At 55.1% G+C, this 26,770-nt stretch overlaps 6 protein-coding genes across 6 annotated transcripts; 3 read left to right on the plus strand and 3 right to left on the minus strand.

Moving 5' to 3' along the window:
• Nucleotides 1-2,968: 2,968 nt before the first annotated feature.
• C8Q71DRAFT_721014 (uncharacterized protein) lies at nt 2,969-3,940 on the minus strand (the record flags this gene model as incomplete). The annotated part of the gene is made up of 3 exons (XM_047921395.1): nt 2,969-3,613; nt 3,661-3,681; nt 3,734-3,940. 3 exons carry the CDS (start codon nt 3,938-3,940, stop codon nt 2,969-2,971), a joined length of 873 nt encoding a protein of 290 aa, XP_047783270.1.
• Nucleotides 3,941-4,687: 747 nt separating this feature from the next.
• Nucleotides 4,688-6,741, plus strand: C8Q71DRAFT_721015 (uncharacterized protein; the record flags this gene model as incomplete). Its single annotated transcript, XM_047921396.1, has 5 exons — nt 4,688-4,828; nt 4,996-5,574; nt 5,623-5,710; nt 6,343-6,489; nt 6,551-6,741. 5 exons carry the CDS (start codon nt 4,688-4,690, stop codon nt 6,739-6,741), a joined length of 1,146 nt encoding a protein of 381 aa, XP_047783271.1.
• A 2,408-nt stretch (nt 6,742-9,149) lies between these two features.
• On the minus strand, nt 9,150-10,760 carry C8Q71DRAFT_739711 (uncharacterized protein; the record flags this gene model as incomplete). Its single annotated transcript, XM_047922725.1, has 5 exons — nt 9,150-9,569; nt 9,625-9,912; nt 9,967-10,267; nt 10,319-10,464; nt 10,515-10,760. Coding segments are annotated over 5 exons (1,368 nt in total), but the record flags the coding sequence as incomplete, so codon positions are not given.
• A 928-nt stretch (nt 10,761-11,688) lies between these two features.
• C8Q71DRAFT_700197 (uncharacterized protein) lies at nt 11,689-12,444 on the plus strand (the record flags this gene model as incomplete). The annotated part of the gene is made up of 1 exon (XM_047920107.1): nt 11,689-12,444. The coding sequence occupies one exon, from the start codon at nt 11,689-11,691 to the stop codon at nt 12,442-12,444; it is 756 nt and encodes a 251-aa protein (XP_047783273.1).
• Nucleotides 12,445-15,154: 2,710 nt separating this feature from the next.
• C8Q71DRAFT_721017 (uncharacterized protein) lies at nt 15,155-16,348 on the plus strand (the record flags this gene model as incomplete). Its single annotated transcript, XM_047921397.1, has 3 exons — nt 15,155-15,319; nt 15,407-15,634; nt 15,695-16,348. 3 exons carry the CDS (start codon nt 15,155-15,157, stop codon nt 16,346-16,348), a joined length of 1,047 nt encoding a protein of 348 aa, XP_047783274.1.
• Nucleotides 16,349-16,863: 515 nt separating this feature from the next.
• Nucleotides 16,864-18,998, minus strand: C8Q71DRAFT_854328 (uncharacterized protein; the record flags this gene model as incomplete). The annotated part of the gene is made up of 6 exons (XM_047927028.1): nt 16,864-16,912; nt 16,977-17,097; nt 17,151-17,681; nt 18,021-18,135; nt 18,201-18,410; nt 18,876-18,998. 6 exons carry the CDS (start codon nt 18,996-18,998, stop codon nt 16,864-16,866), a joined length of 1,149 nt encoding a protein of 382 aa, XP_047783275.1.
• Between the last annotated feature and the right edge of the window lie 7,772 nt (nt 18,999-26,770).

The raw sequence follows: 26,770 nt of genomic DNA on the forward strand, positions 1-26,770 counted from the left end.
TTGACAGTCGGCGCCGAAGATAGGTCAACCGTCGGCGCCGCAGACTACGTAAATCTCGGCGCCGAGCACATTCCAACTCTCGGCGCCGCAGACTGTGTAACCCTCGGCGCCGCAGACTGTGTAACCCTCGGCGCCGCACACTGACGAACGCGCGGCGCCGCAAAGTGGCCAACGCTCGGCGCCGCACACTGACGAACGCGCGGCGCCGCAAAGTGGCCAACGCTCGGCGCCGCACACTGACGAACGCGCGGCGCCGCAAAGTGGCCAACGCTCGGCGCCGCACACTGACCAACGCGCGGCGCCGCAAAGTGGCCAACCCTCGGCGCCGCACACTGACCAACCCTCGGCGCCGCACACTCTGTAATCCTCGGCGCCGCAGAGTGGCCAACCCTCGGCGGCGAGGGGTGGATTGTCTTCGGCGGCGAGCACATACCAACCGTCAGCACAGAAGAAAAATCAAGATTCGGTGCGAGGCACATAGCAACCCTCGGCGCGAAACACAAGTCAACACAGTGGGCACCAAGGAAGTACCTGACACCCGGTGCCTAATAGAACGTTAAGCGCTGTATTCCTGTCTATCTCAGGCCATTGAAAACTGAGCACGGTGACATTGTTATCGTGTTGGCTGTTACTATACATGCAATTGTGTACAACACTACGCGAAGCGGACATTACGGCTCTCTGTTGGCTGTCCGGCGGTATCCATGCCTGGGTCCAGCGCACCCGAGTGACCCGTTTGGCGACCATCACCACCCGCTACAGCCTGCTGCAATCCCATCTGCGCAACGTTCAGTGGGGGGTCTTCCGAACCATTCGGCGTGGCTGCGAGCGGTTTATTTGACTGCTCCGTCACAAGCTGCGCTGACGCTGCCTCACCGATATGCGTGGATGGGTTCATCCCGGACTCGACCGTCGCAGGTAAGCCTGTTGACAATTCCCCAGCGCTCTCAGATGATTTGCCCTGCATTGGTGGTGAGTATTTGTTGGTGAGTGGGTGGATGTGTGGCATACGTACCGCAGGGTCGAGTTGCTGTGCAGGCGTGACGGAGCCCTCGAACAGTTGAGGAGGCTCTGACGTTGGCACATCAGCATGGCCGGGAGGAGAGGGAGACCGTCTATTGACGTCTCTCCCTCCGGGCGTCGGCTCAAGGACCGGCCCAGCCTGTTGCTCGTTGTGACGTTCGGACGGACTCTGTCCCCTGGAGTTCACCTGGGCGTGCTCCGAGGGCGTGGGCGCTGCGGCGGGGACCTGCGAATGCTGGCTATCTTCCTGTGCATCCTTCATCTCGACGTCCTGGCGGACAGTGTCTGTCTCCACAGACGCGGATGAGCCATTGCCTGTGGACTTCACCTGTGCCGGCTCCTGCTCCGGGTGCACCGGGACCTCCTGCGAGTCCGGTATGATATCCTGCTCCGCACCCGCCATCACAATGTCCGTGTCCGGCTCTCCAACAGCATCCGTGTTCGATGGTTCCGCGACAGGTGGCGCACCATCGTTTCCGGACGCTGCATGAGTAGCCGGAGTCGTGGCAGGGTGATCACGCTCGTTGCGCGTCGAAGCACCCTCAGCGTTCGGCCCGACATTTGTGGGGTCGTCGGTCAGTGGCTCAGTGCTTTGATTGCCTGGCTGCATGATGAGGCCAGAGCGCGGCTGCAATGAAAATACCTTGTTAACATCACGCGACAATTTCGCTTGCAGGTCGACTCACTGGTGAGGGCCCACGACCGGGACGTCCTGACGCGGGGAGCTGCGGCGCGGGCAGGCCAGATGGTCCTGCCTCAGGTTGACCATCCGAAGCTCTGGGAGCCTCGGCTGGACGTCGGCGGTATTGAACCGGTGGAAGATGAAAGCCTGTTCAGGGTTAGAACCGAAGTAAATGCAGAGCGGTTTGCTACGCACCATTGATCGTCAGGAAAGACGTTAACGACTCCACGATGTCCTCCAAGGTCTCGACCCTCTCGTGCAGCCTGAGGCTCCGGTGCTCTGCTGCACCAAGACGCTGCGCCAGTGCCCCGTTGCGACGTTGGAGTTCCGACACCTGTCCTGCAAGCTCCCCGGGGTTGGCCAGTGCGACTGGGTTCGCGAGTCCTGCTTGCCCGGGCACAATGGGGTAGAAGCGACCTACACCTGGTGTCAGTACAAAAGACCACGTGAAAGATACCAGTGCACTAACTGATATCGGGAGCAAGGGCCTGCGTCTGGACGTTCGGCGTTGCACTGCTCGGCTGCGACTGCACCGCATCCTCGGGAGCAGCCCCCGGGGTTTTGGACTTTGCTCGGTGTCGCTTTGCCGGAGGCGACGGTGCACGAGAGGCTGACTTTGAGCGTGCTCGCTTTGAGGGAGGTGCCGGTCCGCGAGACCTTGACCGCGCGCGCGACGGCTCCGGCTGCTTCGTGATTGTCTCCGGGCCTCGGCTTGGGGTGCGGCGCGCGCGGCTGCTTTTGCGAGTACCGGACGGGCCCGCGGCTCCGCCCTCGTTGCGTTCGCGTCGTTCTCCGGGCGGCGACCTGCCCCGGCGCCGTCCACGTTGTTCCTCTTCGTCCGCCTCCTCGTCGTCCTCGTCTTCATCGTCCGCCGCGAGACCTGGCGCGCCCGGGTCAATGGGCACGCATTTGCGCTTCTTGAAGAAGCACCAGTCGCAGGCGGGCCGCTTGACCTTGCCCCTTCCCTTGCCCTTGGCGGGCTTCTTCGTGACTGTGGAAATGGTGCAGCGGACGTTGCCTTTGCACGCTGTGCACGGCCACTCCTGCAAGCAAAATCAGGCGAGCTGCCTACTGTGTGTATTGAGGACTTACGCTCGGTCTCGTGCGCTCCGGTCTGCGGGATGCGCGGGTTGTTGGCATCACCCAGCCCTCCCGTGCAGGCTTCGCCTTCGTCTTCTTCGGCATGGGCTTCTGCTTGTTCTTCAGAATGCCCTTCGATTTTCCTAAGCAAGCATTGTCAGACGCTCCATACGTGCTAAATGATCAAAGTTTCTTACCTTCCTCCTGCTCCTCCTCCTCCTCCTCCTCCTCCTCCTCCTCGTTGTCCACATCCTGGCCACCTTCCTGAATCGCCGCAGGGTTCCCTCCACTCGGACCTTCATCTTCGTTGGCTGGTGGCGTTGGTGGGACCTCGCGCGCCTTACCCTTCCCCTTCTTCAGCTGCAGCGTCTTCCTCACCATCTCCTCGTCGTGGTCGTCATCCAGCTGATCCACCTCACCGCCATCCTCCTCGTTGGAGTCACCGTCGAGCTCCCTGAACCGCTTTCCAGGCGGCGCACCTTTCGGACCCTTGAGGCCAGTCTTCTTTTCCTGGGCAGCCCGGGTAGCCTCCTTCCGCGCTTTGCTCTCCTCGAGGATCTTCGCACCGCGCTCGGCTGTCGCTCTCTTCTCCGCTGCTTCCTGGTGCTCGCGCATCTGGAGGTGGAAGTGGTGCCGCGGGTGATTAGGGGGGAAAAGGAGCCAGTGGTGCGCAATGCGCTCGTCAATTTCAGAAACCCGGGAGAATTGGATCGGAATGCCGTGTTGGTTCGCGTGGGCTAGCTCAGTCAACGCTGACGCAAGGAACCGGGACACCGCAAAGTACCGGCCCTCCGTGAAGTGGTGGACGATGTTATGCCCAAACAAACCCTGTACAATATGAAGTAAAGATACCATGTTAAAAGCGGATCACTCACCACTTTGACTCTGAATTGGTCCTGGATACCATGGGTGTTAGCGGCGGACGCAATTGTACACTGAGTCACTCACCCGCGTTTTGTCGTCGAAGTTTTTATCCTGCTCATCTGTCACAGAAGGCCCTCCCATTAAGCCAACTATCTCCTGCTCGACTTTTGTGATGTACTCCGGCATATCCGTCCACTTGACCGGAACGAACTCGCGCGCGTCTTCGTCGTCTGAGCCGGCGTCTCCTCCTTGGCGGGTCTGCGAGCGTGACGTGGCAGCGGCGGAAGACATTTGAAGCAGGCCTGAGGTGAGGTGAGCTGGGCAGCAGAGGTTTGCGAGGAGACTTGTGGTGTTGGGAACCGAAGACGTTGATGTTGTGCGCGCCGCCCGTTACGCGACGCGACAGAGCATGTGACCCAACGGAGCGTGCGCGGGAGCCGAACCCCCGGCGATCATTGCTGGCGCTTGCGACGTCGCTATCGCCGCGGTTCTTCCTCGAACCTTAATCTCTAAAGTCTAACGTCATGACGTGTCAACGTAAGTGCAGTGTTCTACTACAGCTACCCGTCTGTGGATCTCATATGTTGCCATCCCTGTAGCTGACAATGTGGGGAGTTCGATTCCCGGCGGCGAACGTCCCTGTACAAGGGGTCACAAGTTCCGCCTACCCTCGGTCCCGCCGGGAACAGAAGCGCCGGCGAAGGTACCATTACACTTCTCTTACCATGTATAGACACTGACCGTTGTCGTGCAGTCATTGGCGCATCCAGACTCCGAGCAAGGCGTGGATGTAGCATCCCATTTAGATTTAATGGTGCGCATGTCCTCCGGTAACTTGTGACCAACCTGTTGACCTGTCCATTTGTCGGTGCGGTACATTTGAAGGCCCGGGAAGCGGTCAAGCCAAGGGGCCGCCCATCCGGTCATGTCCATTTCAGTCCGGACGCGGACACAGCTGGACGTAAAAATCCGGAGGATAGGGAAGGTAAACAGGCTGAGCTGTTGTCTAGTCAGGTATGTGACATGCATCGTGGAAACATGACTTACATATTAAATGCGGACCGATTGTTCAAGCATGACCTGGCCTCGGCTGCTCTGACTGAGCACAAAGTGACCAGTCGGAAATGGAACCCCCGTGAATTCACGATGCCATTGGTACATGCACCCGGGCAGCGACAGGTAAGCAGTTTGCCACCTGCCGAGGTATGCATTTCTTTTTAACATGGCCATAGACACATTGCATTACGAGGGATGGAACCGGACATGATCCGCCCCAGATTCCGGCCGAAGCCGAGCATCCCACCCCCCCTTCTTCGGCCTCACCCATTATTCCCGCGATATCCCAGCTTGTCAAGGTCCCGGCGGATCGGATCATATCTGCCGAAACCAGCACACCAGCTCCCAGTCCACCAAATACTAAGGCAATCGAAGAGGATGTCACCATGGGTTCCCCGAGCACAGGACCGGCCGACAACAACAGTTTCTCCTTGTCGGAAACACTCTGCACCGAAGCGGATCCATCCGGTGATTCTGACATCGAGGTCATCGAGTCCCCAATGAACAAGCTCGTTTATCGGAAGCCACGGCATCGGTCCCGGGCCCCCTCTCCGATCACTATATCGGACTCAGAGCCTGACAGGACAGCTTTCGGCGAGACTGGATTGCTGTTCGAACCATCCCCTGAAATAATATCCTACAGTAGCACCTCTGACGAAAGCACCGATCGCATTCCTCACTTCCCGGACAGTGTGCAACCTCCCCTTCAGCAGGTTATAGTCTCCGAGGGCCAGCAGAACTGGACCAGGTTGCCTTACCTGTTTCAGGAAGGTGAGCTGCCCGAGGACCTCATACCTGCGGGGGCCCCGCTGGCACCGGCGCCAGATGACTGGGAGCCATTGGTGGGGGGCGGTGGACTGGTCGCAAAAGTGAGTGACATGTGCTTTGATTCGGTGTCCTGAGCTCATATGTTCCAGCCTGAAGACATCACATTGTCACCGAATCACTCAAGCGCCATTCCTGAAGATGGGATCGCAGCAAATCACTTTCATATCTTACAGCACGGTAAGTTTGTGAAGCTATGTTACCGTCTCCACCCATGACCCAGGTCCTTGGTTCGCCGCCGAACACTCGCCAGCCCTCGGCGCCGAGGGGTGGCCACTCTGCGGCGCCGCGCGTTGGTCAGTGTGCGGCGCCGAGGGTTGGCCACTCTGCGGCGCCGCACGTTGGTCAGTGTGCGGCGCCGAGGGTTGGCCACTCTGCGGCGCCGAGGATTACAGAGTCTGCGGCGCCGAGGATTACACGTTCTGCGGCGCCGAGGGTTGTTCAGTCTGCGGCGCCGAGGGTTTGTCAGTGTGCGGCGCCGAGGGTTGGCCACTTTGCGGCGCCGCGCGTTGGTCAGTGTGCGGCGCCGAGGGTTGGCCACTCTGCGGCGCCGCGCGTTGGTCAGTGTGCGGCGCCGAGGGTTGGCCACTTTGCGGCGCCGCGCGTTGGTCAGTGTGCGGCGCCGAGCGTTGGCCACTTTGCGGCGCCGCGCGTTCGTCAGTGTGCGGCGCCGAGGGTTGGCCATTCTGCGGCGCCGAGGGTTGGCCAGTGCTTGGAGTCCAAACCTGAGTTCTGTGCAATGCTGTCGCGTGTAGCCTAGATCATGTTACAGTGGGCGCACCATGTTCATTTACATTTGGTCATCTCTGCAGATTTAGCAGACCGTGTTGTCTCGAGCATGGAGTCCGCACCGACGGGCAGGATGTACACATCTCCAGCTGAGGCCACCGCTCCCCTGGATCCCTTTCACAATCTCTGGACCAGGGACAGTGGGAAGCCTCTCCAATGGCCTCGCACCGGTATGCCATTTTTCTTTCTCTTGTGCTTGCGCCGACTCATGGCATTTCATTGTTATTACAGTAATCGGACCGTCTTACAGTGGCCAAGCTCCTACGGCTTTTTCGGATCTTCTTCATCAGCGGACGATACTGGAATCCCGGATCAAATCCTTGGAGCAGCTGCGACGTTCCAATGCCCTCAATGCAAGAACAGTAGGCTGGGTTCTGGCATATTACAATTGCGCTGAGTGGCCTCAGGCACCTCAGCAGTGATCAAAACTCCAGCATTTGATACATGTGATGCACATATATTACACTTGACTCTATATCTGTCCATGTAGCCTGTATTTAGATGTATTACATCCAGGCTATGTAGGGTCTAGGTGCTCTATTGGCAAAGTTGTGAGAACGGGATAAGTGAGACTGCTATAGAGTATAATGATCTCTTATGGGAAATATCTGCTGAAAATGAGGAGACCATGGAATGATATGGTACTCACAACTTATCTTCAATATCAGCCTGTGTTCATAGAATATGTGTGTCTATGCCAACAACTAGGGAGTGGAATTACATTGTTTGAACTGGTTAATGCCTTCAGATTGAAAGAACTATCATATGTATACATACATCATACAGTATACTGTATACCATATAGGTGGTATATTTATATTCTTAAATAGAATATTCTTAAATAGTTGCAGCCATAATAGTGATGGATATGATTGCGGTCATTTCAATTGGGTCCAAGTTTTCTGATGATGTTCATTGTGTATATTGTTGCACTCACGTTTGCCAATAATCCTTCACAATGTTTTGTGAAACATGACTGAGCTTACCGTGTGCTGATCCATATGTATTCAATGCTCATATCTTCATTGCCTGAGTATTGTTCCATCTGTGAATTTCCATGTTGATACTGGAGGTTTGGCTATGATAGCTTCTGAGCCTAGTCCTTGATATTGTCCCAAATACAGGATGATAACAGGTCTATCATGGTGCTGTCACACTAGTCGGCCGGTCTGTTGTTTGCGAGAACGGGCGGCCGCCCCGTTACATGCATGGCCGGCCGGCCGCTTGGCATTCAGCGCCATAACAAACCACTTGGTAAAGCCCGGCCGAGCAGTTCTCATTGGGTTCACTCACGTTTGGTCAGTCGGTAACTTATGGGAGGGTAACATGCCCGGCCGGTTGGTTACACACGGGGTGGCCGCTTCGGTGATTACGTGCCGGACTCACTTGCTCAACGGCACTTGGCACCATCAGCCGATGATAATTCGACGGTCATTTCAATGATCGGCCCTTGCTTGAATGACACATGGGTCTTCCGAGCGGCCGATGGTTATGCAACTATATATGGTGGTCAGTGGTCAAAGTGCTCTACATGTACAAGGCTTCCGCCCACCGGATGATTTAGGACCTTGATGCGTCTCGCCGGCCGACATGTTGTGTTAGTCAGGTTGCCATCACCGGCCGGAACGTGGTAAAAGTCGCAATCATTTATAGGGAAATGATAGTATGACATGCATGTTCCGAGGGCCCGGTGTGATTTGTATACACATGCGTCAGGACCGGCCGGTGCATTAGCAACGTTGGGACACTTCACCGGCCGGTGCATTGACAATATTGGGCCACATCACCGGCCCGTTGACGAACAAATATGGGGCGACACTGGCTGTGGTTATGTGTGGGTCTGCGACATTGTCGTCTCCGTCGGCCGGTGCATTTCCAATGAATCCGGCTAGACGTCGGCCGACAGGCTGATGCCGTCAAAACCCGTTACGCCGGCCGCCGTCGGGTTTCCGTTGACGACGGGGAATATGCAGCCCGGGTGTACCGTTAGGAACGGGTATGGTCCGCTCATGAATGTGTCATCCCGGCCTGAATAAGGCGGAATTGGTGAGGCCCGAAGAAGAATATTTGCGCTTCAACGGGGCCGTATATTTCGTAGCCGTCGAGGGCCACCGACGGCAACGACTCAGCTCCTTGCAGGAGGTCTCCGAGCCTTCTTTCCAACGTTGCCGTTGACCAAGGCAACGGTACGGCCGTCCTGCCGTGACGAGCGGTCCATGTGCCCCAATGGTGCGGGGGGTTGCGGATGGACGCCGCCCAGCGATCCCTTGTAACGGGCGTGGGCTCAGGGCGCGTGTTAGACCTCTTCTCATGCAAGACGATGAGGACATGAAACGCGCGGGGTGCAGCACCCCTGCCATATTGTGAGGCAAACTTACAAAAGGTGTCAATTTGAGTTGCAACAATACGGACGAGAAACGTACTCACCTTGCGCGTTGCGGATGGCACCGATTGAGACACCAAAGTCTCAATGGTTCCTACTGAAACCCGTTCGAAGCCCAGTCGGGCATCGACACTAATATCGGGCTGGATCCCCTCGAGCAGCCACTCCTGGTTTGTGTAAACCGACTCGAGCTGATCGAACGACCGACCCATACAGCCGATCATGCGGGATATCCATTCATGGACAGCGCTGGTCATCCCGGCGTGCAGATCACTGGTTGCCATTGAACTGATCTCGGTTGCGATGAAGGCTTGGACTTGGGGTTGGGGGCACGCATAGCGCCCATATGAACTGCTTCCGTGCGTCCGTACGTACATACCCTTGCTTCTGTTGCTTCCGTTTATCTCCGGCTTTGCGTGTTGTGCCCTAGAACATATTCATTGCGTCTTCGTTGCGTACATGGAAGGTAAACTATGACATTCATGCAAACAGGCTGTACCGCCAATGGCCATCCCCTCGAAGGCCCATCGAGCGCGTCTTAACGCTTGCGCGGCCTAAGCCCGCCGCCAGAGATATGCTGTCCGCAGCTGCAACCAACACCGAATTCTCGATACCTACAAACAAGTGAGCTACAAGGGCCTCGACCGTCCCCTTCTTCTCCTCCTTCGTACGCGGTACTTTGACGTTAAAGTCGAAGTCAAGAGGTACTCCGAGCATCGTCTTGGCGAAGTCGTACGTATAGAAGTGCCTGGTTGTGTTGATGTATGATACGTACTCCATGATAAGGCGTCGAGCACGGTGGTTGAACTGTTTCCAGGCATGCTCAGGAACTGAGCTAGCGACCCTGCAACTGTACCCGGTCAGCCACTTCCAAAGAAGATATCAGTTGGCACTCATGAACGTTCAAGAGGATTGGACGTACCATGAAGTTACTGCTGCGTTCCCAGTCCTCCAGCGTGACGGCTGACCCAGCACGGCCAACAAAGTCGTCAATCTCTCCTGAGGTGTAGAAGAGCACACGACACTCCATATTTGGGGATGGAATAGTCTTCGACGACGGATATTTCCAGTGCATGTGGTAGGTGACTGAGTTGAGGGCTTTAGACTTGAACAGTTTCGCGGGCTCAATATCGTGGCCGGCCTCCCTGACGAGTACGACGATGAACCCCAGAATGCGGCCCAACTTTCCAGACTTGACAATGAGCGCCATCTGCGCAATCATGTCAGAGAGTCATAGCTTCAAGTTGTAAGCGACATAACTCACCTTCTTTGTCTCATACATAAACTCTTCGGCCGTTTGAGCCACAATACAGAAGAAGGGGCAGGCCTCTGCATGGGTATTCTTCATGGCATCGATACGTACTGCGTTGTACATCAATCGGCACCAAACATCCGCAGTCTGGACGTGGTAGTTGCGGCGGCAGACCTGTAGTGCGGTTCTGCCCGGGGTAGGCTCGTACTCGTGCAGAGCCGTGGCGACGGTGTTGGCGATCATAAAGGCCTTATCTTCCGCGAAAAGAGGTGCGATTACAACAGCTTTACGTTCCCTGGGCCAGTAGTCCACCCTTCAGTGTATGAGCCACATTGACACTCATACAGTTCACTTGTTCTCTCACCTGATGCATCGGAGGAATGTCATCCAACGCTGGTGCTCCCGGCCTTCATCTCCCTCATCATCCCCTCTGTCCCCCTGACCACTGTCCCAGATCTTATCCAGCATCTTCAACAAGACATTGTACAGAGGTTCACCCATCGCTATGTCCTAAGAGTTCCGGTTAGTCAGTGATCCCGTGGTTTCTGGTTTTGGCTCACCTTCGTCACGAAGCCCTTGTACCCTACAGACTGCCACTCCAGCTGAAGTTGACGTATCTTGGTAAAGTATTCGGATACCCAATACATTTCTCCAGCATTGATGGGTACTAAAGACGCGAGGAGTTGTTTGAACTTAGTGGTAAGAAGCGGTTTGGGGATGCCTCTCGCGAACGTCCGGGCCTTGTCAGAGCTGGAAATTGAACCTTCGTAGCGGATGTCGGAGAGAGTCAAGGATTTGATATGATCCTGCTCAAAGGAGTTGTTGGGGGAGTAAAGTGTTACAGCAGACAGGTGGGAGTCACCCGGCATGCCGGGGTGAGCGTCGTAGTCGGATTGCGAACTCTGGACACTGGGCCCGGAACCAAGCTCGTCAGACCCGTAGGTTGACGAGTTGTCGGAGTCCGTGCTGTGGTCAATGCTAGAGTATGCCTGCATGGAGATAGTGGCGTCTTCAAGTTGGTCTGGGATCGCGGAGGGAATGGAGTCGCTGGGACAGCCCGCCGTGCAACCCATCCCGGGTGGCTGGGCACCTATATGGACGACCCATTCTTCGCCCTTTTGCCCGCTGGCGGGCGGGCAATCCAGATATGCATTCCAAAACTGGTGGGACCGTGTTGAGATGTGTTTTTCTAACACCTCAGATGGTACTCACGCAATGGGCGTGCGTCGCCGTCGCCAGGGGGTACTAACGACATTGTGCAAGAGCTTGCAAACTCCTTTTTAGGCAATTTGAACAAACCAGAGGCCATAGACATGCTTTCCGGGCCCCGCTGCAACGTGCAACCAGCTTGTATACCATGAAGACGTCTATATGATACATCGGAGAGGAGTAAATAAGGTGGACTGAGGGTAAGTCAACGTACAAAGGCGAATCGGGTGGTGGGCAAGGGCCTGAACGCGCCACCAGCGGCGGCGCTCAAGCCGTCAAATTTTGTTTGGAAGGCTGTACATCCCGTTTATTCCGTGTACAAGAGGAGGGGTACAGAGACAGAGCCTACGATTGAGCCAGAGGGTGTTGAGGCATGCCTGGTGTCGGGGATGCGGCGCACCGCCCCCGCGCGCAAGCCTTGGGCACTCCCCGGCCGGTGCTGCGTCATCCAACGCGTTCGGATAGCTTTGGAGTTCTGTTATCCTATTGGAACACATCTCATTAGCTTTGCCCATCGACGCAAATATGGCTCCCGGACAGAAGAAATACGCTCGGATTCCTTTTTTATTCCCTGGCGACGCGGAGGACCGGACATGTCCCGCCTGCGACCGCGAATTCAAGACCCCTGGCGGCCTCTCTTCGCACCTCTCCACTGCAAAGTCGTGCTTGTGGTACCGGAAAGGTAAAAACAGGGACCTTTGGGCCTCCGTCCCAGATGTTGTGGAGGATATCGCTCGGGAAAATGCAGTCCCTTCCGGTGCACGAGCCATGGACGTCGAGGACCGCGACTCCGACTCGGAGGACCTTCTTAACGACTTTCAAGATGTCTTGGAGAATAGGGACCTGTTTAGTTTTGTCTTAACAGGTCCCCCAACGGCGTCCTGCTCCTCTGGGGAACCTCAGGCCTCTTCCTCCACTGGTCGCATCTTCCAGCCGCCCACTGCACCGCCGCAGATGCTATCTCTGGACGACGATGAAGACACGCGGATCGAAGAAGAGGACCTTCTTGCCGGGAAGGTCATAAGGATGGACGCACGGGTTGTTGAAACGTGGAAAGTGTTCTTCTCTGGAGACTCAGACGGGGAGGACCGAATGGAAGTGGATGGGGAGGATGAGGCAGAGGGCCGAGGGGAGGACATTTGGAGACCTTTCGCATCGGAGCTGGACTGGAGGGTGGCCATGTGGATTGTGAGAGAGGACGTTGGACAGAATTCAATGAATAGATTTCTGTCCATCCCAGGAGTACGTATCTGTCTCATACTACTATTTAAGCCTGCTTGAATCTGATATGCAGCACGCAGGTTGTTGAGAAGCTTGGGCTTTCATACAAAGACATCCGCCAGCTTTACCTCAAAGTCAATGATATTCCGGAGCGAGCTTCTTGGAAAACCTCTTCATTAGCTTTCCCAGACCGTCCCGATGACGTCCACCTCGTGCGTTATCGGGACATTATAGAGGCTATCAAAGCCCTTCTGGGAAATCCAGCGTACGCTAAGGATATCGTTTACCGGCCGCGGCGCGCGTTCACGGACAGCACAAAGACTAAGAGAATCTTTACGGAGATGTGGACCGGAATATGGTGGAAGTCCGTACAGGTGAGTCCGCACCTTGTCTCGTCACAGATCCATTGCTGATAGGCTCTCAATCCCTATGCCTTTGTAGACTTTGCTACCGGAAGGAGCCGCGGTTGCACCTGTGATCATTTCCACGGACAAGACGCAACTAACCCAGTTCTCTGGCAATAAACAGGCATATCCGGTGTATCTTACACTAGGCAACATTCCGAGGGCTATTCGACGTAAACCATCCATGCACGCATGCATCCTTCTTGGTTATCTCCCAGTGTCTAAAGTCGATGGTGAAAAGATCACTAAACGCGAACGGAAGGCCCGTTCTCACCGCCTGTTCCATGAGGCCATGAGATTGATTCTCAAGCCCCTTCAGCATGCTGGAGTGAACGGTATCGAGGTCACCGGAGGCGATGGTTCCGTGCGACGCGTTCATCCTATTCTGGCGGCGTATGTTGCAGACTATCCCGAGCAATGTCTGGTGACTTGCTCGAAGTACGGAACGTGTCCCAAATGCAATTGTCCCAGCGACAAGCTGCAGGAGCCCGTCGCCGCTGAACCTCGAACATCCGAGGCCACAGAGAGCATCCTCAGGCAGGCAGCGGAACAAGCCGATCTCAGTGAAGCAGCTCGCGAGGCTTTTCGTAAAGCGCATAATGTTGTCGGTGGGGCGACCACGCCTTTCTGGGCCGATTTGCCCTACACCGATATTCACCTCTCTATCACTCCCGACGTTCTTCATCAGCTCTACCAGGGTGTCTTCAAGCACCTCGTTTCCTGGTGCCAAGAGCTACTTGGTGAAAAGGAGCTGGATAGGCGAATCAGGTCCATGCCTCCCGCGTTCGGCGTCCGGCACTTCAAGAACGGCGTATCGAACCTTGCGCAGATCACCGGGTCCGAGCGTAAAGGCATGGCTCGTATCCTCCTTGCATGTCTTGTTGGCAAGGTACCAAAGCGCGTGGTGCTCTGCTTCCGATCTCTCCTGGACTTCATATACCTTGCCCAGTACCCTACCCACGACGACGACACCCTCAAATATCTAGCCGATGCTTTGAAGACGTTTCACGAACACAAGGACGTCTTGGTGAAACTCGGCATACGCGACCACCTCAACATACCAAAGTTTCATTCTCTCCTGCACTACGTGGAATCCATTCGCCTCTTTGGAACCACCGACAACTACAACACGGAGATGTTCGAAAGACTTCATATCGACCTCGCTAAAGATGCCTGGCGCGCCACGAATCATCGCGACGAGTTTCCGCAGATGATGCGTTGGGTTACGCGTCAGGAGAAGATGATGTTGTACGAGGTGTTCCAGAAGGAACGTCAGGTTGAGGAGGAGCTGGAGGAGGAGGAGGATGTGGAGGTTGACACGGCGGATGCAGACTCGGAGGAGGCGAGCGCGGAGAACCCATGTCCGGGTGGAATTTCGCCCGCCGCGGACGCAGGTACCTCTGTCAAGATAGCAAAATACGCACCCAGCCCTCACCAGCATGTCGGTCGAATTCAGGACAAACACGGTGCCCCTGGATTCACCGCTGCGTTGGTCCAGTTTATCAACGACATCCAGCCTCCGGAACTACGTCTCGGTCGAGCGGATCTGGCGCAAACGTTCCTCCCTTTTGAAAGGGTCGACGTTTACCACCAATTCAAATTCAAACCAATCGAGCTTTCAGATGGAAGAGAAGAGCTGGACGCCGTAAAGGCAATCCCAGCACGTCCCACAAAGCATCAGAAGGCTCGTTTCGACACGGTTATTGTTCTTGACAAGGGCGACGCGGAGTCCACCGGCGTGATAGGTGAGTGATGGATTTGTATTCGATTGGACAAGCCATTGAACCTACGGCATAGGTACCAGGGCTGCAAGGGTCAAGATCATTTTTGCCCTCCCAAAGACTCTGTCCGAGCGATTTAGGGGCCAAACTGCCCCGTCGTGGTGGCCCAGCGGTCCTCTCGCGTACGTCGAGTGGTACTCGCGTTTTGCATCAAGCCCCGATCCTACACATTTGATGTATACCGTCAGTAAACCCCCTTTGACGTCGAAGGGACTTCCGCAAGGAAAAATCATACCGTTAACTCAAATACGTCAATCGTGCCAACTTGCGCCGTGCTTCCCGGATGGACCATCGGGCACTGTACCGGATGACTGGTCCTCCAATACGGTGTTAGAGACAGCCAGTCGATTCCATGTAAATAATTGGACTGGCTTATATGCATACCAAACACTTTGGTAGAGTACTGTATATCTTCGTGTTTGCGCGCTCCGCCCAAATCGTAGGTTCCGGACCAACTCGGCGCTTGGGGTGGGAGAGTGATCAAACACATCCAAACGGCTCCTAACAGCCTGCATCCGCGTCCCTCAACTCTCCACGCGTCCCTCAACCCTCCACAACACACATCTGCTCTCCGCTGCTGCCTCAATGTCTGCCGTAGACAAGCGTCTCATCGATATCTTGGCGGTGGTCAGCTCAGCCCGCTACGAGGACATTGCGAAGCTGTCCGGGATATGCAAGCTGTGCGGCGAGCTCCGCCATGTCGCCGTCGTTTGCTTCGAGCGAGGCCGTTATGGAGAGATCTTTGAATATGTGAGTTGCTCCCTCCGTCAAGGATTGTTTGATTGCTCAGATCGTGTGAAGTGCCTAGCTTATGATTTGACTGGCTGCCCGGTGCAGCGCAGTCGAATCCAACCCACGATGGAGACCCTCGGGGAGGCGCGTGCGCAGGCGGCGAAGCTCCGCAACCCACCCGCGAAGTTTGGCGGGTGGATCTGCATGTCCACCGTGCCGGCCTTTTACAAGAGCCCGCCGCCGTCTCTGAAAACCCTCCTCAATAGGTCCCTGGAGGATAGCCCGGCTGCGCAAGGACGCACCGCGATTGTAGAAGGCTTGGTGTACGTACAGGTGAGTACTGTATCACTTTCAATGCTCATCTGGGTGACTAATGCCGTTTTCTGGCCCTAGGACGGCTACGGCCCCGTGTCGATCCCCCTCCTGGGGGAGATCGATCCCAATGGCGAGGCCATTGTCATCAACGGCCACGGGGCGGAGCAGCCGCTCCTCCACCAGGCCGTGCGCACGCTCAACAGGTACATCGGAGCCGTTGGGTACGCTCCATCACCCGAAAATCCTCACTTTACCCTCGACGTCTACGATCCTACGGCCGAAACGTTCGTACCGCGCTCTCTCCGCCCCGTGTTCCCTCTTCGCCTCGCGCTGCCTCTGCAGTCCGTGCCCGTCATCAAGCGGTCCGTGGTGACCCTAACCTCCTTCGCGCATGCCTACGCCACGGGCCAGAGAGCTTTCGCAGCGCCCATGTGTTCGATGAAGTTCGACTTCATCGACGCATCCTGGACTTGGCCAGTGGGGTTGCGAGCCCAACGCCAAGTCATGCAAGCAAGCTGGAGGGTCAGAAACCTCGGGGCGCCCCTTGGTACGTGCGCTGTCCGACCGCTTCTGCATGAGCCGGGAGCCATCGTTGTACCTGCGGTGCCGGAGGACCTTCGAGTGTTGGGTCGCGGGCACAAGGAGCGGGATCTTGATAGCGATATGGACTCGGATGCGGCGGGCGTGGACACTGACGGTGATGACGAGGCTGAGGCCGACTTGGACTTTTAGCACCAGAACCTCAAATGTATAATACGTTGTAACGTTCAAGTTGTATCTAGCCCCCAAACGCACTCTCTCTAGCTTGCCTTATTATATGCAACAATAACATGTAGTAGGTAGTAAGTACCCAACGCTCGTGTCATGGACAATGATGAACTGCCAGTGACTTGCTCATGACCATCCAAGTGTGCATTCACGGTACTATACCCGACGAGTCGGAGATTTCCAAATGCAGCATCATGCACCATGCATATGTGCGTACTAGCGGAGGGACATACGCACCACAGCATATAGGCCTGACTAAGGATTCTGAGCTACAACGGCAGCTACATAGCCAAGAGCAAGCTTGCACTCTCTAGGGAGCAGTAGTGCCTCTTGCAAGAGTTATGGCAATGCACAAGCCATTCCAACGTGTTTGAAGATAAGTAGATTGAATCCAATTGGTTAGGTTAACTTGTGTACATTGCAATTAGGTCTCAACATATTGAACATGATTAAATAGTGTTGGTATGACCGCCAACCTGTCAGCGCTCCCGAGCGTTTTTCCTGATGGAAGCATTAAGGACCGGACGGCTAAGGGGTCAAGTCAGTGGCCAGAACACGGAGGGGTGTGATCGTGAAACAAGGGGGAACTCACGGGTGTGGCGGATACTGCACCTCGTCTTCTTCTTCGCGCAGTACACGCACGCGTGGTCGGGGTTGCCATCGACTCGGCAGAGCCCACGAGGAGACAGTGCGGCGCATCTCTCGCACGGCGTCTGTGGTGCATACACGAACAATCCGTACCGGGAGCGGGAGGCTTCGGAGGCACCGGAGGGGAGTGGTGGCGCAGGATCGGTGTAAACTGTCGACGCTGTGGGAACGGTGGCGGCGGGCACGGTCGGACGCGGAGGCACGGAGGGGCACGAGGGCCTAGGGGCCACGGAGGGAACCAGAGAGGTACTCGCAAGCGAGGGGCCGGACGGTGCTACCGGGCGAGATGGGCCAGAACGGGCGCGAGGCGGCACGAAGATACGGTTTCCGTTCGCGTCGGTCGTGGCGGGAGGACCAGAGGTTGGGCCGATCGCGCGGGGTTGACGAGGAGGAGAAAGGGGCGGATCATCAGGTCCGGAGGAGTCCTCGACGGTGGGAGAGCGGCCTCCGACGGATGGGGAGTTGGCCAGGGAGGGGGAAGAAGGGGCGTAGAACTGAGCTAGCTCGTCGTCGGAGAGTCCCCTCATTGGGCTGGCGATCCCAGAGGAATGATCGGAGGGAGTCGGGGAGTTGTACTGAAGGCGGGACCGAGGAGGCGTGACGGACGAAGCAGCGGCGGGCGGAGCAGGAGGGGCGAAGGCAAGGGGGTCTATCGTACCATCAGGACAAAAAGGAGCGTACGAAGATGGGGGGGCGACCAGGGGAAAAGGAATGTGCGCGTTTGGAGGGACAGCCCGGAAGAAGGCGCGGGAAGGCGGACATGCTAAGGGAGAAGGGGGCCTGTCGTCTGGGGGCTGGCGACCAGAGAGAAGGGGCGTAAATGGGAGATAAGGGAAGGGGGGACGGAGGGGGACGGCGAGAGGGATACACGAGGACCCCCAGAGGATGAAACATCCAGTTTCATGTACCTCGGGGTACACCCAGAAGTCAGCGATGAGGCGTCATATCTCGAGTTGCACCAGCTCGGGGGCAAGGTGTTGGCACTTACCGACGTTGAACACGTTGCGACGGGTGCGGGCGATCACCTCTTCGTGCTGAGGAGGGAGCGGCGTCGGAGGGTACCCAAACTGCATCGCAATGAGGAGGTTCGCGACGAAGGTGTTCTGGGCAAGGAGGGTAGAGTCAAGGCACGGAACAAACCGCGGAGGGGCGAGAGGCCGGGACGTACCAAGTGGAACACGGCGGTCCGAGCCCAGGCCATCCAACGTGCGAGCACTGCGAGGTCAGGAAGCCAAAGGGAAGGGACGCCGCCGGGGGGAATCACAATGAACACTTTGTTTGCGACGTCTTCGCTGAATGACCCGTGGAGCCGTGATAGCACTTGCGAGACGTCCAGAGCAGTCTGAACGTCTAGTTTGCGCTCGAAATTGAACGTGGCCTGAGACATGGCGAAGAGTCGGAGGAGGGGGGAGCGGACACAAGGAGGGATCGAGTGCAGCGAGTGGAAAGAGGCCGGAGGGTGAGAGGGCACGAGGATCGCACAGGCGCCGGCTGTGAATAGCAGCGGAAGGCGGAGGAAGGAAGCTCGACTGGGAAGGTGACCATCCGGACCGATCAGCCATCGGGATGCCGCACAATAGCCCCGGAGGGAACAACTGACCGGGGACGGTCAGTATTTTTTGGGTTGGGGTAGGGGCCTAGGCCCAGAACTGAGTGATCAGGCAATGGCGTCACAATGGGGTCGTCTCATGGCAAGCGATACGAGCACGACGCACGCAGAAGGAGAGTAGGCAATGCGTTAACTCGAATATTCTAATACAGAGCGAGAGGCACACGCGTCGGATCGTACAAGCAACACAACGAGACCAGGCACTTACGGCGAGCTCGCCTCCCAGGAGCGTACCTGACCCACCAAGTCAGCAACTTCCTCCTCATCGTTGTCCAGCTCGTCGCGCTCGTCCTCGCTCTCGTCCTCGCTCTCGACTTCATTTTCGTCGCCCACAGACAGAGTTGCGGAGGGTGACATGGGCGGGCAAGAATGTTGAAGAAAGAGGTTTTTAGGCTTAGTAAGCCCAGTGGCAGTGAAGGACTAATGAGTGAGTGAACAGACCAGTCCCAAAGGGAAGATCCTATGCTGGCAGGCAGAGGAGAGGACGAAGGATCGTTATCATTACAGGGCAAACCAGCCCAGTATATATACACATTTGATACAGGTCACATGCTGTATCAGTGGTTCATCAGTAAGCACTAAGTCCGAGGTTTGGGGATATGAGTAAGCTGGTAAGCAGCATGAGTAAGCCAAAACTCGGAGTTTGATGTGGAGAGATATATGAAACGTGATGGAACATCAGGAATAATATGAGACATGATGGAACATCAAAGAGTAATATAAGACGTGATGGGACATCAAGGAATGTCGTGGAATATCATGGAATGATCCAGACTAAGGTCACATGATGTGATCTAGGCAAAGTCCATCAAAGAACATATGTAATCTGACATCGCAGAATATAAGTCCATATCTGTACATAACTGATAAGATAAGAACACTGAAAACTCGGAAGTTCAACACTCCCACTTGTTCAAGATGTCGAGTATCTCATCATGCCAACCGAAGACCTGAATTTCTCGATTCCGCTGAAGGGAACATTCTTGGTCAAGGCATCAGCAAGTTGGTCTTCACTTGCGACAAAATAGATGTCCATCTCCCCACGTTCGTAGAACTCTCGAACGTAGTGATACCGGATTTCTATGTGCTTGGTGCGGCGATCCACGGCAGGGTTCACCGCAAGGAAAATGTTGCCTTGGTTGTCAAGACAAAGTGGAGTTGGATGAGACATGTTGTCTCCCAGTTCTTCTCCAAAATGACGCAGCCAAGCCATCTGACGACAGCAGTCGGAGCTGGCCTTATACTCTGCTTCAGTTGAAGACAAAGATACCGTTGGTTGGCGTCTTGACACCCAAGAAACGACACAATTGGCCATGAGGAAAACAAAGCCAGATGTAGAGTGCCTATCATCACGGTCTTCAGCCCAGTCTGAGTCTGAGTAGGCGATCAGACCAGAGTTTGAGCCTCCATCGTAGCAAAGTGCAAGTTCCTTTGTCCCTTGAAGATATCTCAGGACATAGTACGCAAACTTCATATGCTCTTTAGACGGATTTGAAGAAAACTTCGCCAGACGCGTGACCGCGAACGAGATGTCTGGGCGAGTACCAAGCATAGCATACATGATGCTGCCAATGATGCTCTGGTAACGGGTTCGGAAAATTTCAGATGCAGTGTCGGTGTTCTTCTCTAATACTGCTCCAGCGGGAAGAGGCGTCCTTGCAGACTTGCAGTTGGACATTTGGAACCTCTCCAAAACAGACTGAATATAGTCTTCCCGGTCAACGAAGATACGACGTGCAAGACGTTCTCGACGAATGTGTAGACCAAGGAAACGCTGGACAGCTCCCAGATCAGTCATCTGGTATTCCAAAGACAGTCTCTGCTTGATGTTGTCGATGAACAATTTCGAGTCGCCCATGAGGAGCAAGTCGTCGACATACAAAATGATTAAGCAGGTGTGTCCTTCAGATTCACGAGAGAAGACATAAATTCCGGCATCCGAATACGTCCGTTTAAACCCTAAGTCAAGGAGAGACTTGTCGATCTTAGCGTTCCATTGACGAGACGCTTGCTTCAAGCCATAAATGGCCTTCTTGAGCAGACAGACCCAGTTCTCCTTCCCAGGTACAGCCCATCCTTTGGGCTGTTCCATGTAGATTTCCTCGTCAAGGTCACCGTTAAGGAATGCCGTCTTGACATCCATAGACTCAATCTCCCAATCTTCAAGTGCTGCATGCGCCAACAGATAGCGTACGGATTCAAACCGTGCAACAGGAGAAAAAGTCTCGGTATAGTCTTGACCCCATACTTGGGTAAATCCCTTTGCAACAACACGCGCTTTGTAGCGACCATCGTGTTTAATCGCATAAACCCACCGGCACTTGATAACCTTTCGGTTTTTAGGCCGTGGAACTAGAACCCAAGTCTTGTTGTCCATAAGTGACTCGTATTCAGAACCTTCAGATGCGTGCCATTTAGCCTTGTCTTGGGACTCCATAGCTTCCCTGTGACTCTGGGGAACGCCATGGTTTGCTTCTGCTAGCATCCGCACAAACATGAGAGTTTCAGCCTCAGATTGTTGACGGCCTTGAGTATCGGTACGACGATCAATATTCGCAGGTGGCTCGTCACCATAGGCATTGTCTGTTGAACTAGGAAGGCGCCTACTGGGCTGCCGGGTTCAATCACAGGCCGGACCGGTTCTATGGGAAGCTCCGGGTCCGTGATGTCATCTATGATGTCATTTGTGTGTTATCACATGGCTACGCCACTTACCTTGTATGTCGTGGGAACGTACTATACAGTAGCTTAGATAAGCGGTCTCCTCATGTATATAAGGACCCCAGTAGCGTAGCTCAATCCCCAGTACCTTCAGTCGAAGTACTTGCGTGTGCATCAAGGATCAGCAACCTTGCAGGTAAGTTGTGAGGGCGCACCACTGCGTGGAGCTGCCTGCTCAACAGGTTATGAGCCCTGGTCACTGCCTGAGTACTGCGCCTCACTGGCTGCGTCTCAGTGTGCGCACCAGCTTACCTGTGGCTTCGCCTTAGTGGCTTGAAGCCAGGGGGGGACTATGCGCGTACATTGCTGCAGGTCTTAGCGCAACTCTGTTGCTGCTACCCCCAGCACATGCACCATAGCGGTGGTTGCGCCTCTAAGGCTGCACTCGTCATTGAGTAGAGGGCTGACGACATTGTTGTCAGTATTCCCCATTTACCGAGTTTATCACTTCAAACCCTCTACCAATGGCTTCCAACACCCTCTTCACCGCTGTCCCCATCCTCGATGGCTCCAACTACCGCGCCTGGGCTGAATCCATGTCGGCCTTCCTCATGGCGCAGGAGGTCTGGATCATTGTCAATTCGACCTGGCCCCAGCCTACTCTGGACACAGAGAATCCCTCAGTCTACTACGAGTGGCTGCAGCGCGATCAGAAGGCACAGGGGTCGATCCGTCTTCGCCTGACGTCGTCCGTCAAGGCGGCTGTCAAGAACAAGACGACCAGCAAGGCCCTCTGGGACGAGCTGAAGGCGCTCTATGACAAGCAGACCCCCGCCGGTGTTTACAAGGAGTTTAGGACAGCGATCAATGCTCGGATCCCTCCGAACGAGCACCCGAACCCGACGTTCGCTAACATCGCAGCTGCGTTTGACAAGCTTGCGGGCGAAGGGATCGACATCCCCGCTCCACTGCGGGCGATGATAGCGCTCAATGCGCTGCCCTCCCGGTACGACACCGTCGTCACCACGATCCTCCAAGCCAAAGAGCTTACGGAGATGAAGATTGACTACGTCCGGGAGTCTGTCGTCATTGCCTACGAGCAAGGCGGCAAGCAGGCGTCATCTTCGCAGAGCGCGAAGAAGATCTCCGCCGTTAAGCGTAAGCACGGCGAACCAAGCTTCAACCAGCAGCAGCAGCGCCAGGATGGCAGCAGCAGCAGCGGTGCGAAGGAAGGTCAAGGCAAGGGCAAAGGCAAGCAGCGCGGTAAACGCAGCGGCAAGCAAGTTAAGTCCCGCGCCAACCAGGGAGATCATACGGACCATGCGCATCTCGCCTCGCAGGCGTCGATAGCGGGTCCTACCACCTCCAAAGTCGTCGAGATAGCGCCTTCGGGCAGCAAGTCTCACACCGTCACCACCCGTCCCGCCAAAACCGGCCACAGCAAGAATGCTCACCGGTGGCTCAAGAGTGCCCTCGAGCTCGCCAAAGACATCGACGTCTCTGGCACCTCACAGCGTCTCACGACGTTGTCTGAGGTCGTTGACAATTCCGCTCGGATTGAGGAGTACCTCTCCGACTCGGAGTCAGAGTCTCGGGCGTCCAAACGCTCTCGTCATGGTTCTGAAGTAGGCCATGCGATCGACGCGATCATGGACGGGACGTACAACTCGTACGACGAGGACGAAGGTCCTACGACTCAAGATCCACTTGATTGGGGATCAGACGGTCAGTACGACATCGACGACGAGCTGGCTAACGCCGCCGGCTTAGGGGAGGACTTTGATGCTGGGTCAGTCCCTTCAGCTTCTATTCCCAAGCGACCTACTAACCCTGCGCTTCATACAGCCGCATGTAGTAGTAGACGCACTAGGTCTACTTTAAAGAGACGTAGTATTCGCAGTCGTAGTCGCAGTGTAACAAATGAATATATCAGTAGTTCGTTGCACAAATCAGTTGGTTGTCGGCATTCGCGCGATTTCGCTGCGTGCACCAAATGTAAGGGAAAAGCTAAGGCTTGGCATGAACCAGAGCCGGTTGAGTCGTCAGACTCCTGGATGTTGGACTCTGGAGCATCATTACATTTTTCCAACAATTTAGATGATTTTGCTGAGATTGAGGACCTCAGTGAGCCAATCGTCTTGTCGACCGCAAACGGCTCTGCCGTATGCACAAAGCATGGGACAGTCTTCTTGAACTTCGAGAATGACGATGGTAGTCATACGACAACCAGATTATTCCCCGTTTATTACTTCCAAGGTCTTCATCAACGTCTCCTATCCATGGGAACGTTCCTCCGTGAAGGAATGACAGTGCGCGGTGGTGCGCAGCACGTCGACCTCTATGAACAAGGAGCGCGTGAACCACTATATGTGTTCAAGCCGCGGCACCCTAGTTCAACGATATTCGAAATACAGTCCTTGCCTTCACAGGACGCAATGAGTATCCATCAGACAGTTTATTCTGTCGATTACCACACTATGCATCGCCGCCTAGGACATCCTTCTAAGGACGTACTACGGCAAGCACAGAAACACACCGAGGGTTTCCCACCTTCGATAGAGTTCCCTAGGGAGGATCCTATATGCCCAGGATGCGCGGAAGGGAAAATGCATAACAAAGCATTCCCGCCATCTACGTTGAGAGCGACAGAGCCCTTCGAGCTCATTCACTCTGATGTGAAGTCGTTTCCCATCGACTCCTACCATAAGTATAGGTACTACATCCTGTACTATGATGACTACACTTCCAATGCATGGACAGTGAATCTGCGCAACAAGAGTGCTGCGATCACGGCCACGCGCCAATTCTTAGCCATGGCCAAAAACCAGTACGGCAAGAAGGTTAAGAAGTGGATGTCAGATGCTGGGGGAGAATACAAGTCTGAAGCGTTCGACAAAATGCTGAAAGACGAGGGTATCCAGATCCTGCAAAGTTCGCCGCACACTCCTCAGGAGAATGGCAGAGCGGAGCGACTCAACAGGACGATAATGGACAAAGCTGAGGCCATGCGCCATGAAGCGTGTCTACCTGAATCCTGGTGGGAATTTGCGGTTGAGCACGCTGTTCATCTCTACAACAGGACACCTGTCCGACGTCTCAAATGGCGTACCCCCTATGAGATGTTAAATGGCGAGGCTCCCAGCATCAAGCACCTAAGAATATTTGGGTGCGGCGCATATGTATTCATACCGAAAGACGTGCGTCAGAATACACTATCTCGGAAATCTGAGTTAATGGTGTACCTCGGGGTTGCCCCTGGTGGGCATGGGGCACGATTCATGCGCAGCCCTAATAATGTGCTTTACACTTCATCGAACGCTCTGTTTGATGAACTCATGTTCCCAAAATGCCCGGACATGAAACGGCGAGGCAACACTAGGTTGCAATCTGCACCTACACCTGACCAAGCGGGTCGCCAACCCACTTCTCAGGAGAATTATGATGACGATGACAACGATCATCCCTCTCATCACCTTCCAAAGGGAGCGGACAATGAGCGTGACGATGCTCAGGAGCAGCCTAGGGCGCCCAGTCCAGTTCCGCCGCCTCAACCTCCGGAAGAGCCAGCGCGCGATGATGCGCCGCGGCGCTCAGGGAGAGAGCGGAAGCCAGTAACCCGCCCAGGGAATGTCTATGGGGAGAAACGGACCCCCATAGAAATATACAAAGAGATCGAAAAGAAGGGGCAATGGAAAAAGATTGTCGGAGAAGAGCCGGGTAGCTCCCGCTCTCAACCACAGCCAAGGCAGCAACCGGTTCCCGGACCTAGTTCTGCGCCTGATCCACAGCCAGACCAGCCTTCTGGATCCTCCTCGGGCTCTGACGACGATGAAGTCGAAGAGTTACTCATGGCACAACTATGCCGGGAAGGGGGAGTAGGATTGGTTAACATGCTGCTTGCAAAAGCGCTACCACTAGTTGACCAAGATTCTCCGAAGTCCAGCGTACGCGAATGGACATTCCGTGATATCTCGAAGCTACCTAAAGAGGAGCAAGAGAAGTGGAAAGCTGCGTGTCGCGAAGAGTTAGAGGCTCTGCGCAAGCGTGGTGTTTATGAGTTGGTTGACCGTCCTAAGGGACGTAGGGTTACCAAAAACCGCTGGGTCTTCGACGTCAAAACTGACGGTCGAAAGAAGGCTAGACTAGTCGCAAAAGGCTACTCCCAGATTGAAGGCCTCGATTACGATCAGGTTTTCTCTCCAGTCGTTCGCTTTGAGACCGTGCGCCTTATACTCGCGCTAGCTGCGCTCGAGGGCATGCACATCTCCGGACTTGATGTCCGTAATGCGTACCTCTATGGTAAACTCGACGAGGAGATTTACATGGAGCAGCCTGAAGGCTTTAAAGTCAAAGGCCAAGAGCACAGAGTCCTCCGGCTATTGCGTGCTCTCTATGGACTCAAACAGGCAGGGTTAGCGTGGTGGCGCACCCTGAATGAGTCTCTCAAGGAACTCGGCTTTACACGCCTTGTATCCGACGCCGGAATTTTCATCTATAAGACGAAAGACGGACGTTTCGTCCTAGTCATAGTCTATGTGGATGATGCCCTATTTTGTGGCAAAGACAAGGCCCTTGTAGCCAAACTCAAGAACCGCTTCATGAAGAAGTGGGAGTGTCGCGACCTAGGCGACGTCAAGGAGTTCTTGCGTATGCGCATTACTCGGAAAGGCGACGAGATTCATCTCGACCAAACTGCCTACCTTGAGACTGTGCTGCAGCGCTGTGGCATGCAGAATGCAAAGTCTGCGCCTACTCCACTCCCTGCGGGTTACAAACCTGAGCCGCACACTGGCCCGGTTGATCCTGCACTTCGAAGCCGGTATCAGACCGTCATCGGCTCCTTGCTATATATCATGCTCGGAACTCGACCTGACATCTGCTTTGCCGTGACTAAACTCGCGCAACAAGCTGCGAATCCGTCACAGGACCACTTGGATAAAGCGCTATATATCTGCCGCTACCTCGTGGGTACCAAGTCCTATGCGCTTGTATACAGCGGCAAATCTGGACAAGGTGTCTCGGCATGCACAGACTCTGACTGGGCCAATGACCCAGAGATGAGACGGTCTCAGAGTGGCTACTTTATGAAGTTGGCAAACGGAGTGTTCAGTTGGCTGTCTCGACGGCAAAAGACGGTTGCACTGTCTTCAACTGAGGCTGAATACATGTCGCTCAGCGACTGTAGCCGCCAAGTCGTCTGGGTTAAGATGCTCCTCAAGGAGATCGGTTACCTACTTGGCGCACTCCCTATCTGCTCGGATAACCAAGGAGCGATATTCATCGGCTCCAACCCTGTAACTGAGAGGCGGTCGAAGCACATCGACATACGCTACCATTACATCAGGGAACTGATTGAGGAGAAGCAAGTCGAGCTCTTCTACATCAGTACGGATGAAAATCCAGCAGACCTGTTCACCAAGAACTTAGGCCGTGTCAAATTCCTTAAGTTTAGAGGAATGCTCGGACTT

This window comes from Rhodofomes roseus (assembly GCF_022264815.1).
Source record: "Rhodofomes roseus strain CIRM-BRFM 1785 chromosome Unknown C8Q71scaffold_3, whole genome shotgun sequence".
Taxonomy (NCBI): Eukaryota; Fungi; Basidiomycota; class Agaricomycetes; order Polyporales; family Fomitopsidaceae; genus Rhodofomes; species Rhodofomes roseus.